Source organism: Phoenix dactylifera, chromosome 9 (assembly GCF_009389715.1).
Source record: "Phoenix dactylifera cultivar Barhee BC4 chromosome 9, palm_55x_up_171113_PBpolish2nd_filt_p, whole genome shotgun sequence".
Classification (NCBI taxonomy): Eukaryota; Viridiplantae; Streptophyta; class Magnoliopsida; order Arecales; family Arecaceae; genus Phoenix; species Phoenix dactylifera.
Window position 1 is genome coordinate 17109917 of NC_052400.1, and position 12368 is coordinate 17122284.

A 12368-nucleotide genomic window follows, 5' to 3' on the forward strand; every position below is an offset into this window, starting at 1 on the left:
CCCCCCCCCCCCCCCCTGCCGCCGCAAAAAAAAAAAAAAAAAAAAATCTTCTATTCCATGGTACGTGCCCTATTCCTCCATGTTATGCCTCCATGGTATCTTATAATTTTATCTCCCTTCAATGGCGTGTGGTCATGGCATTATAGCCAGAGCCTCACGAACCGGTCTATACCGGCTAGTTCGGACCGGTCCAGCCTATAACCGCTACATTGGAGCAGTGGAAATTGGTACAGGGTGGTTATGTGCTGGAGACAGAGAAGAAGAGAGCGCGGGAAAGAGAGAAAGGGAGGAGACCTGTGGCCGCTATCGGAGAGCCGTGGAGGGACGGCGGAGGCTACAAAAGAAGGGAGACGGGGGAACCCGCGGGGATGCGGCAGAGGCCTTGATGCAACCTCGGCTTTCGTCGTATTTCCGCGGGTTCTCCGTCATCCTGTGGGCTCCGTCGCCCCTTCGGGCCTCCGCTGTCCCTCCGCGGCTCTCCGATGGCAGCCATAGGTCTTCTTCCTCTCTCTTTTTTCCGCGCTCTCTCTCGTTCTCTTCTTCTTCTTCGGCTCCGGCGAGGAAGAGCTAGTTGGTTCGTACCGGCCGGTTTCGGTACGAACTAGAACCGTACCAAATCGAAAGATGAACGATATGCCTATCGATACTGGTACGACGAATCTTAATCGTAGTGACGTGGCATTTTCAAAAATAGAGCCATCCAATCACCTAGTGCCATTCCCATTCGGTTGCATCCCCGTACGCGCCCGGATGAGCGGGGATCCTTTTAGGAGCGCAACTCGTTTGCCAAGCAGTAATTTTAGCGGGAAAGCCCACTGATATCGCTAAACCCCTCTCGATGCTTGCGCGAGCCATCCAGAGTTCGTGATGGAATCAAACTCCACCATGTGATGCGTCTACCTTGTCTTTCTTGACCATCCCCCCTATTCTTAAATACCCATTTTAAACATACAAAACCGCTGTCCCCACTCCAATCCGACGGCCACCCACTGGCCACCACCCCCAAGCCTACGAATTCTTACCGTGTGATGCGATCTGGATACCCCATCCGTCCGATCAATTATTAGAATTTGATTTCAAAACTCGAGAGGGGGAGAGAAGAAAGGCAGGGGCCTTTCTTAGCTTCTCTTCCTTCCTTCCCCCACTTCTCCTCGAAATTTCTTCCCGCATAGCCCCAAAAATTTCATCTTTTTCGCCCTCCCCCTGATCCCCTCCCGGTCGCCGGATCTCCGCCGCACGATTCCCTCTCCTACGGCCGGGATCTCGTCCGGACTCCCCTGCTCTTCGCTCGCGCCACTCCCCTCTCCGTCGATCTCCCGGCGACCGCCCGACCGATACGAATGCTCCCGGATTCTCTTTAATTTCCCGCGCTGATGCTGGATTTGATGGTTCCTGGCGGGAGAGAGATCTCCTGATCGTATTCGTTGGCTTTTCGTTTCGATTTCCTGGGTGCAGGTTTTGGAATTCGGCCGCTGCGATGGAGCAAGGCATTAAATCCGCTGCGCCGATGCCGTCCGATTTCCCTCCGAAGAAGCTCGCCCGCCAGCTGGATTTCACAGCGGCGCACTGTGGATCGCTGGGGGCGGGGGCCCTCGAGCAGCAGTCGCCGTTGCTGCTGCCGGTGTCTCGCCCCTCGATTCAAACATCCGTGTGAGTTAGCTTTCTTGTGTTTTGTTTTTGGATACTGTAATTCAAAATTTGGGTTTTGATGCTTTTTTATTCCCATTCTTGGGTTTAATCGACTTCGGGTCGCCCTTTTTTTCATCTGGCTGTTTTTTTAATTTTATTTTAATATCATGATTGCAGTTCTCTTGATAATATGTACTGTTTCTTTCGTCAAGTTCATTTTTCCCGTGAAATTTGACAGCCAGTTTAAATTTTCGTTTGGAGGTAATAAAGGGAACCCTTTATTTTTCATGTTAAGATTTTAAATTGAGGAGCAGCTGAGATTTGGAAAACTGTGGCCTTTATTATAAATAGAAAACTTGATGATAGTTTCCTCTAAATTTTTGAAATTGGGTATCAATTGTGTCACTACATCGGTTTCTTAGATACAAGGGTTTTAGCATATTTGGTAACTCTTGTATAGATGGTTTGATCTAAGCTTACTTATTTATGATTAACTTTCCTTTTTCTCCTGATGCCATTTCTTGTTTTAAATTTTGTTAATATCTCATCTTTACTTTAATTGTCAAATTGATTAGTTTTTCAAAGTTTAAATTTTGAAGTACTGTTTGACTTCATTGATTCTTCGCGAAAATCTTCATATAATTCTGTGCATATGTTCTTGGAAGCATGTTTAGATGTGGATGAAACTCAGTGAATTAACTGATTCTTCGATGACAATTGATGAATCTTCATAAAATTTTCTCCATGTGTTCTTGGAAGCAGCATGTTATGCATGAACGAAACTTGGTGCATTTTCTGAACTTATGTAGTTAGCAGCGTGATTGTTTATCCATATTCTACATAGTCAGTAAATATTAGAATTTGTTTTTCTATCTTCAGGAAGCTGGGGTCCCCAAGATCAAGGCCACTGCCAATATTTGAAGCTAAAGATGGTACTCCAAAGAAACAGAAGCAATGCAACTGCAAAAACTCAAGATGCTTGAAGCTGTAGGTTCTATGCCTCCTTTTTTTTTGTTTTTGGTGGAGATATTGCGTTTACTCTTTCAAATTTTCTTTCTTGGCTGCATCACTTCTCTATTTCATAGGCATGCTATGTGATCAATTTTGCTTTAAGATGCATTACAAATACAGTTCATTTATGAGTTAGCACGTGCTTACTTGGCTGAAAGATCTCTGCATGCAATAAGTATACTATGATAAACTAATTTATTCTTATTAAAGGCTGTATCTGAGCCAACCTCATGCTGGAACCTAAGCTGTCATTTGCCTTTGAGGATCCTAAAAAGGTTTTTGACTTTTGATGCAAAAACTGACTTTGTGATGGCAAAAGCTAAGCTACACACAAACTGTTGGCGGTAGTTGAAGGTGAAGTGAGAAAGTAAACAAGATGGGAATTACGTTGCTGTTTCTGGCTTGGGGAAGCTAGTTCTAAATTTGATTAATTCATAATAGAAAGGCTTATGTCTGATCTGATCAAGTCAGAGGCTTGTTACATCAGCAATGGATGTGTAGATATTGAGTTAACACTATGTAGTTTGTAAATATGCTTCCACAAAAAATTATATCTATTGACTTTTAGATAACTCCTAGTTTGATTGGATGAGTCATGTCTTTGGTAACGAGAACTTGTTGTACGCATGTGGATGTCAATAATATACAAATCTAATGATATGATCTGACCAGCCTTTCGGATTGGGTTGAATGCATTGGTGGCTACAAATCCAATGTGAGCTCGATGCATGGCATGGAGTGCTAAGACCTGACCTGCATTCTTTGCAAAGCTCTTGAAATCAACATTCAGGAGAAGTGCAAAGATGGAAAAACATGTCGCCAGTGGTGCAGGGTTACTTGTTTGCACCTACTTGGACTAGAACAAGATAATCTGGATTTGAGTGGGAAATAAAATTTGTCCCATGGTTCTTATTTGGGTCCTAAACCCAGTCTTTCTCTCAAATTTGGCTGATTTTAGGTCTGGAAGAAATGGGTATAACTGGACCCAACTAGACATGAATAGAAAAGCATAAATTTTTTGGTCTAGCTCATGAAAGTGAGGCTGCATCAAAAATTATCCTAACCCATTAAATCAATGAGTTGGTTTAGGTTTAAATTTGAGAAAATAAAACAATTTTGATTGTGTCTGGGACTTGTGGGTCATGTTAGAGCTGGACAGTTGGACCGAACCTGATTCAATTGATTGCCCTATTGCTTTTCTTTGGTGAAAGTGAGAATCGGACATGAAATGGAGAAGGGGACTACAATTTTATGCTGCTGCAGTGAGGTGGAGAGCAAAGTTGAGAAGTGAGATTAAGTGATTTAGTATCAACTTTTTTTTTTTTTTTTTTGATTTAGCGTCTTTATGAGCTCTTAATATCGAAACTTTCTCTTTGGGTGTTTCCCACTTTTTCTACACTTTGGTTGCAATATTTTCATAGGATTTTCTTGTATTCTGTACCCTGAATTCCATGCATTTGATCCATTTGCTTAATTCTATTCAAAGTTATAATTCTTATCTACTTTCCTTTCTCCCAATTTAATTCTGATTATTCATGCAGGTATTGTGAGTGTTTTGCATCTGGGTTATATTGTGATGGTTGCAATTGTGTAAATTGTTGTAACAATGTTGAGAATGAAGCTGCTAGGCAGGAAGCTGTTGAAGCTACTTTGGAGCGCAACCCAAATGCCTTTAGGCCTAAGATCGACAACAGTCCACATACAAACCGGGATAGTAAGGTATGCATTTATTCTTTGATTGGAACATATATTGGCTGCCATATTTGTCTGTTGTATGTATGCATGCCTGTATGTATGTATGTATGTATGCATGTATCTTCTTATAGTATACATATCACTACATTACTCATAGTGTATATGTAGTATCTACATATGTAGTGGCAATTCACTTTATTGATTACTAATTGCAGGTTGGCAGCTTTAAATTATTGGTATGATCTACCTTTTTGCTTTATCCTTTGTTGTGTACCGTGTCCTGAGCAACAGCTTGCTCACCTTTGAGTAGGATAATAGTAGTATTGGCGATTACATGCATCGTAATTCGTGCATTTTCAAGACAATACCTTATGAAGGTTCAGGAAGCTGTTTATATCATTGCTTAAAAATATAAATATTTGAGGCTAATCTCGCCTCATGCCTTCATCGCGCTATTCAAAGATCCCTTAAGGTTCTTTACAATGAGTTATATCACATGAAGAAGCAAGTGAAAGCACACCCACCTGGTGTCTGGAGTTGCATCTTTTATGAGGTGCACGCATAATCTTTGATTATTTTTCTATATCACCAATATTATTTCCTAACAATAGGCTAGACCTCAAATTTATTTCCTAGATATATCTTTTACTGTACAGAGCAAGCTCCATATTAAGTTCTTCGACTCTAATGTTTATCATTGCATTACCTAAGTATGACCCCCAGTCTCATCCGACATCAGAACTATCATATAAAGCTACCGAAAGCACTTTGATAGGAGATCACAATTAGAATCACGTATAGGGGCTAAGTCATCTATAAGTGCCAATAAACCTGTATGTTGTATTTAAATGCTTGATGCTTTAGCCATATTATGCCAATGCACACACATATAGATCATATATGAGAACTTGGTGTCAAATCCTGTTGAGACATCCCATGGGACACCGGGATGGGGTACTATCCCAAGTGTCAGCATCGGACTGTCCCCCTATCATCCCAGTATCCTGATTGGCACATCCTGAAACATCCCTTGTCCCAAGTGTTGGGATGGGGCAGAACGGCAGTGCATGCTATTCGATGGAAAAATTGGGATGGCTCTGTTCCATATGATTTGAAACCATGCATGAAAAGATGCTATTCATCAAGATGAGAACCTTTTTTCCAAGTTGACATCATGATAAATTCAATTACTGCAAGCTGATGAGAATGCAAGGAGAGGAAAGGTGAAAAAAAACTGAGGAAAAATAACTCATATAGAAAAGCAAGCACAATTAAAAAGTAAGTTTCTTTTCATCTTTCTGGTATGCAAGCAGGAGATATAGCTCATAATTTGCTATTTCACTTGATCAAGAAATTGCTGTTTTATTGCCATGCTTTGTTAATTTAATTACTGCCGTTCTCATTGCTTTTGAACTTATAATATTTTTTGTTCTGTTTGCATACTTGTAATTGTTCCTTTATATGCTAGGAGGAGGCAGGAGAACTGCCTTTGGTGGGAAAACATAATAAAGGATGCCACTGCAAGAAGTCAGGGTGCCTCAAGAAATACTGCGAGTGCTTCCAGGCAAACATTCTTTGCTCTGATAATTGTAAATGTATGGACTGCAAGAACTATGAAGGAAGTGAAGAGAGGCGAGCTCTTTTTCATAGTGAACAGGGAAATTCCCATTCGTACATCCATCAAGCAGCCAATGCTGCATTAAATGGGGCAATTGGATCCTCTGGTTTTGGATCCCCTCCAGCATTGAAAAAGAGAAAAAGTCAGGAGCTCTTTTTTCCTCCTACAGTAAAGGATCAATCCATTCTCAGGCTTCGACAATTCCCACAGGTATAATTCTGTAATTATTTCTTCCCCTGCTTTTTTTTTGGGGGTACACAATTCCCCTGCTTTTCATAGTCACAAGTATTAGGTGTTTTGGCTCATAAAGAAATCCTTTAGCGCATATGCTAGCACCTCCTAATCTTTTAGAATCACCTTGCATTTATATCAAGTGTGCGAAGAGTACAACTCCCATTTATTGCCACCAATTCTTCGATATTGATGATAAAATTTTAGCGCTTACTGGAGCTTGAACAAAAATGCACAGTTTTTACTGTCACTGACAGTTTCTGATGCTTATTAGGCTAATCATATGAAGACATCTACACCTGCTTCTTTTGCTTCCACACCAGTAACCCATGGTATTAATCCTAATCAAGCAGGATCTTCTAAAGTCACATACAGGTGAGAAACTATCTTCGGATGATCTTAAGCTACTTAGTTCTTATAATTTTTGGTTTGACTAGTATTTCCATCAAGCCAAAGTTTTCATTTGTTTTTCTAAAATTAAGCTATTATTCATTCTGCAGGTCTCCTCTAGCGGACATTGTCCAGCCAGAGGATGTGAAAGAGCTTTGCAAGCTTTTGGTTATGGTATCAGGAGAGGCTGCAAAGACATTTGCTGGTAGGTTTGATAATAATATAACTTTTTATTTTTTTTTCTAAGGCACTTGGAGATGAGCACATCAGTTTTACCCGATCCTAATTGCCATAATAGATTTCCCTCTAATAACTTTAAATTAGATGTTTATTAAGTTGATAATATCTTCGTAAGCATAGATGAGTTGAAGAGATTGAAAAACTTGGAATTTTACTACTAAAATTGCTCATTTGTTTCCTCTCCTTTATATGGGCACTTAAATATTTCCATTGTTAATTATCTATCCTTCATTTCATTTTTTTCTCATGAAAAATTGCTGAGAATCAAGTGATCCCCCCTTTCTTTTTTCTTCTAATATGCAATCCTAACCTTTTTCTGTTGGTTTTCTTAAACTCTAACATTATCATTCTTCTGTATCATGTAGTGATTGGAAATAATTTATTCTTATAAGTCTTATTTCCAATTGTGAGTTAGAATCTCAAAAGATCTTCTATTTGCTTTCAAGCACTTGAATCAAGTTGTAGAGCTCGTGCTCCCTTAATTCCTATCTTTCTTTCTTTTTTCCCCAACTCTCAACGCTTTTATCTCAATTTCTTTGTATCTTCCAACTAAGTTTCACTCTTCGGCTTATCATCAACTCTGACAAGTTGGCTACACATTCAACTTTCAAGAGGGATAAAATGAAGAAAGGAAGCCTTTGTATTCATCTAAAAGGGACTAGTCATAGATTACCTCCCATTAATAAGGTTCATAAAATGGTTATCTTTGTCACAAGAATGAACTTATTGACTATGTGATTGACATTCTATTGAGCGAGAATGAATGCTTTAGATATATATTTGGGGTTTTTTCTTTTTTTAAGCTAGCAACTACTAGGAACACATTTGATTAAAAAAAGACAATATTTCCTAGGGCTTTTTGCATGCATACCCTTACAAATATCTGAAATTACGTGTATACCCTCAAAAATTTTCAATTTACATGTATACCTTTATAAATATCTGAAATTGCATGTATATCCTTGCAATTTACTATTATATATATGCTTTTATAAATTATTTCATTTTGAATGTATACCCTTGCAGATTTACTATTTGCATTTATATCCTTATAAATTAATTTTTTTGCACATCTACCCTTATAGAGTTAAGGGTATACACGTAAATAGTAAATTGCAAGGGTATACATGCAACAAGAAATAATTTATAATGGTATGCATGCAAATTATAATTTGCGAGGGTATACATACATGTCAAATATTTATAAGGGTACATGCAAAAAGAAATAACTTATAAAGCACGTAAATAATAACTTTGCAAGGGTATACTTGCATTTCAAATATTTGTGAGGGTATACATGCAAAAAGCTCTATTTCAAATATGGTTTTACTGAAGAGCTTAAAGCTTGTGGAAAATGGCTGCAAGTCACTTTAAATTAGATCAGGAGCGGCATACCTTCTTCTGTTTTCTTGTTTTTGGGGTTCTCCCTCTCTCTCTCTGTGGGTGCGCACATGCGTGCGTGTGTGTGTGTGTGTGTGTGTGTGTGTGTGTGTGTGTGTGCATGTCTGTGGGAGAAGGGGGGGGGGGGGGGGGGTATTGGGCATGGTGGGGTTTGTGAAAGGGGAGTAAATATCTTTAACAAACTATGGAGCCTGTATCGGCTTGTCAAAGAGCAAAGATGCACATCAAATAAGTAGGAAGAGGCATTGCCTGCACCTGTGTGCTGAAAATAATGGCTAGGATGATAGTGGCTGCTCCAACGAAAAATCTTTGCGCGGAAGGTATACAAGGTAGAATGTCAAGGAGCAGAGATTAGGTTACTGATGTAGTCTCTGAATTGTGTAGCTTGCTCAAATCTGGGGCAGGTATTAGTTCTCTAGAGAAGTATAAGAGGATGGAAATGATAAGGTAAATCCAACATCAGCAAGTTGATTGGTAGAAGTTATGTCTGCAAAAAAAAAAGGTTGTATACTGGAAATATGGCCTACTTGGCAGCAATAAACTTGAGAAAACTATGTGGAGAAGTTGAATATCAGAAAGCAAGGCATGGACATTGCCTCTGTGATTTAACTCCCAAGCCATTCAGATTGTTGAAACCCTCAAGCATGTACAACAGGCCTCCACTAAACATGAAGAGGATGGGAGTAAGAAGGTAACTCCCGCACAGCTTAATTTAGTTCAGTTCACAGCAGAGTAACATGCCAAAACATGAGGATTGTGTCACTTGACTTTTGGAGTATCAAAGGATGGCAAGTCCTGGCCAAGAGATCGCTGAGGGGACCCATCTGCAGTGTGAATATTGTAAGAAAGAGAAGATAGGAAAGAAAGAATTTAGTGTAGAACTTTCAAATGCCATATGTAGAGGTCCTTAAGTCTGATGAACATGAGAATAATGAAGTGCTGAGGTACAATGTCCAAGACAAAAGGATCAGTACTTGAGCCATTCTAGATGCTTCGAAGGATCAACAGCGTATGTAGGTAGTTCTAGTACATCTGGTCAGGCTGCTAGTTTAGCAAAAAAAACTGATGGGGTTAAGAAGAGGACTTGGAGAAGAAACTCCAAATCTAACAACAACAAGATGGAGTGAGGCATGAGTCGATCAACTACTTATGGTTGACCTCCTTTAGGGAGTCTACCTGCTTACAGGAAAACAAAATGAGAAACCATCTGGGAAATTCACCATTGATGACACGAGGCTGGGCAGAAATAGTCGAAATGGTCTTGCAGCCGATGGCAGATGCATATTGCATAGTCAGGTCTCGAAAGAAAGTATTTGTAACAATTGTTGGTTAGCAATTCACAATCACCTTGATTCATGATATGGAATCTTGATGAAAAGGTTAGACTCTGAAGTTTTACAATCTAGACAAATGTATGTCAAGAAGTTTGTTGGTCCATGTCCTACCCCATACACCATGAGCTGACAAACTTTATGTAAATGGACTTTCTATATACGGCCACATGTGCAATCAACATCAAGAAACATCCTTTTTACCTCTGGCAAGCTATGGTTTCTGTTTTTTCTTCAATTTCTAAACGATATGCATGTGGGTATGTGTATTCAGGAGAGGTGCCATAATATTTGCTATCTGTGTGGGATGTGACATCTCTTTTTTGGGGAGGGGGTGGGGGGTGCATGCTGCTTACCTATGTATTTTTTTGGTCTAGCAAATCTGAGGACTACATTTATGAAACTAGTTGAGGCAGTCCTGACTGATTCTTGGTTTAGCAGCCAATCAAAGTTTTCCTTAAAGAGTTATTATCTATAACTTAAGCTTGTGATAATTTGAGATAGACTTTGCTTTTTCTTTATGCATGACAATGCTTTACAAGAATTTTATTCTAATATTTCTAATTTCATTCTTTTGGAATCCTGATTTGGTGAAGATGTAATTTTAACATCCTATTTTATATGTTACAGATCAGAAAGCATATGAGGAAAGCCCAGCGGATAGGGAAGACCAAACAGATTGCTCCCTTGCCTTGTTGAACCAAGACAGGGATGAGAACCGGAGTGAGCCAGATGTTCAGAAAGAACCAGTGGATGACTGTTCGAATGGAACTGATGTGGACAGAGCAAATATGGAGGAGTCTGAATCTGACCATGTCGATGTGCATAAAGGTTGTAGGCCTATGTCACCTGGGACACTAGCATTAATGTGTGATGAGCAAGATACAATATTCATGACATCCCAGAACAATAGCACATCTTCTAGATTTTCGTCCAACCAGAATGTTTCGGAGGTCTATGTGGAGCAAGAGAGGCGTGTGTTGACGGGACTCCGAGACTGTCTCCGAAAGCTCATAACTTATGGAAAGATCAAAGGTAAGCCAAACTACTCAGGAATATTCAACAGAAGTGATTACACGGATGTCCACTATTTAATTATTAATGCAAGTTCACTGGATCTCCATGGATGAGCCATTCCTAAAATGTGATGTCATTGGTTGTAATTATAAACTTTTCTTATGATTTTTGCATTGTGATCTTTAACAATTTCAGACGTGGTCTTTGCTGTATGTCATGAAGTGACCTGTAAATGAGTGAATTTAGGTCTATGTCATTCAAATTATCAATGGTGGCTGGTTAAAGTGAGAGTCTGGATATGAGCTTTATTGGTCTATCTAGTGCAATATGTTCATTATGATATAAATTATAACATTATTTAATGTTAATTCTTGAAGTGACTTCAAGTTTGAAGCTACCGAAAATAGAAACACCATTTGCATAATTGGTCATTCTTTAATGAATTAATCTGTTGTTAGTGCATCTCTCTATGTTTGTATTTTCTCTGTTATTTTTTTGCAAAGAGAACTGATGTGTATTTCCATATATTGTTGCAGAAGCGCAGTACTCATCAATGGCCATGAAAATTGAAACATCCAACCACCAAGATTCAGTCAGCAATGCTCCCATGCTGAGCAGTTCAGATGCAAGTATGTCTATGAACTCAGTCCCTGCTTCTGCGAATTGTTCTCTGCCTCCAAAAGCAGGGCACCAATATATAGCAAATGGTGACAGAACAACCAAGGCAGAGAATTCATAAATGTAGACGATAAAGCCCAAAGATGGAAAAGAAATTTCGGCTTCCATGGCAAAGTGCTGCATCCTTGTGTAATTTTCTGAACGCCAATGGATGTTGTTGGAAGCTTAGCATTGGTTGGTATTTTCTAGACCTCATTGCTTATTGAAGAATAGGTCAAGCTGTGCCAGCCCGGTCATTTTTTAACTGACTCATGATTAATGTGATCTATATATAATCATTCATCATGCTGCTATAGCGTAAAGCTGCATGGTGGGTTGTTCATGTCCGTTCATTTTTCATTTTTTTGTTGTCCAAAACCCTCATCATGTTTCCGCATCGAATTAAAGGATGGTGAATAAGAAGGAATTATCTATTTGATGGAGGGAATTTTGATAAACAAGGAAGCAAATTTCTGAGGATATTATTATATAGGGTCTCTCTCTGTTCAAGACGCGAGACGGATGCTTTTAAGCGCTGCAAGTGCACTGCTGTTCTGTATGCTTCATGGTTCTCTCTGTTCATATATCAGGCTGGCTCGAAAGTGTTAGTGGCAAAGTTGGTAAAGCCACTAGGGGTTGGATATAAACCCACTTTCACTCTAATGAGAGTAGGTGGGAAGCTCCAAAACGATATCAGGTGGGTTCGACTGCAAGATTAGTGAATTACTGAGAGTGTGGGTGAGCAGATTTATCACAAAAATGTTCTTTTGCATACGCTATGGACAAAGTTATGTAAGCCTTAACGTGGTAGCCGGTGTCTTGAAGTAGCAGCCCATGAAGTACTGCCATGTGCGCACGTAGCCGTGCATGACCAGCCGCACACTGCCACATCATCTTGTAACCTAATATACATGTTCAAATAGAAAAATTATTTTTTTTTCTTTTGGTAAAAGCGGCTACTCATTTCATATAACTCTAACGTGAGTACGGCCTGCTAAATCGCGGGAAAGTAAAAGATGCAAAGAAGGATGAACGTCTGATACAGACGTCTAAAGAAAATCCCCGGAATGCCGGACAACAAAGGAGGCGACTCAATCTGCAGCCCTGTTCGCCTTCCTGAACATGTGTCCTATCTGAACATCACCTAT

At 39.6% G+C, this 12368-nt stretch overlaps 1 protein-coding gene across 1 annotated transcript; it reads left to right on the forward strand.

The window, feature by feature from the left end:
- Positions 1 to 586: 586 nt before the first annotated feature.
- On the forward strand, positions 587 to 11710 carry LOC103715122 (protein tesmin/TSO1-like CXC 5). Its single transcript, XM_008802689.4, has 8 exons — positions 587 to 1650; positions 2509 to 2616; positions 4182 to 4359; positions 5804 to 6163; positions 6459 to 6559; positions 6685 to 6779; positions 10177 to 10581; positions 11100 to 11710. The coding sequence occupies exons 1-8, from the start codon at positions 1478 to 1480 to the stop codon at positions 11300 to 11302; spliced, it is 1623 nt and encodes a 540-aa protein (XP_008800911.2). The 5' UTR covers positions 587 to 1477; the 3' UTR covers positions 11303 to 11710.
- The last annotated feature ends 658 nt before the right edge of the window (positions 11711 to 12368 follow it).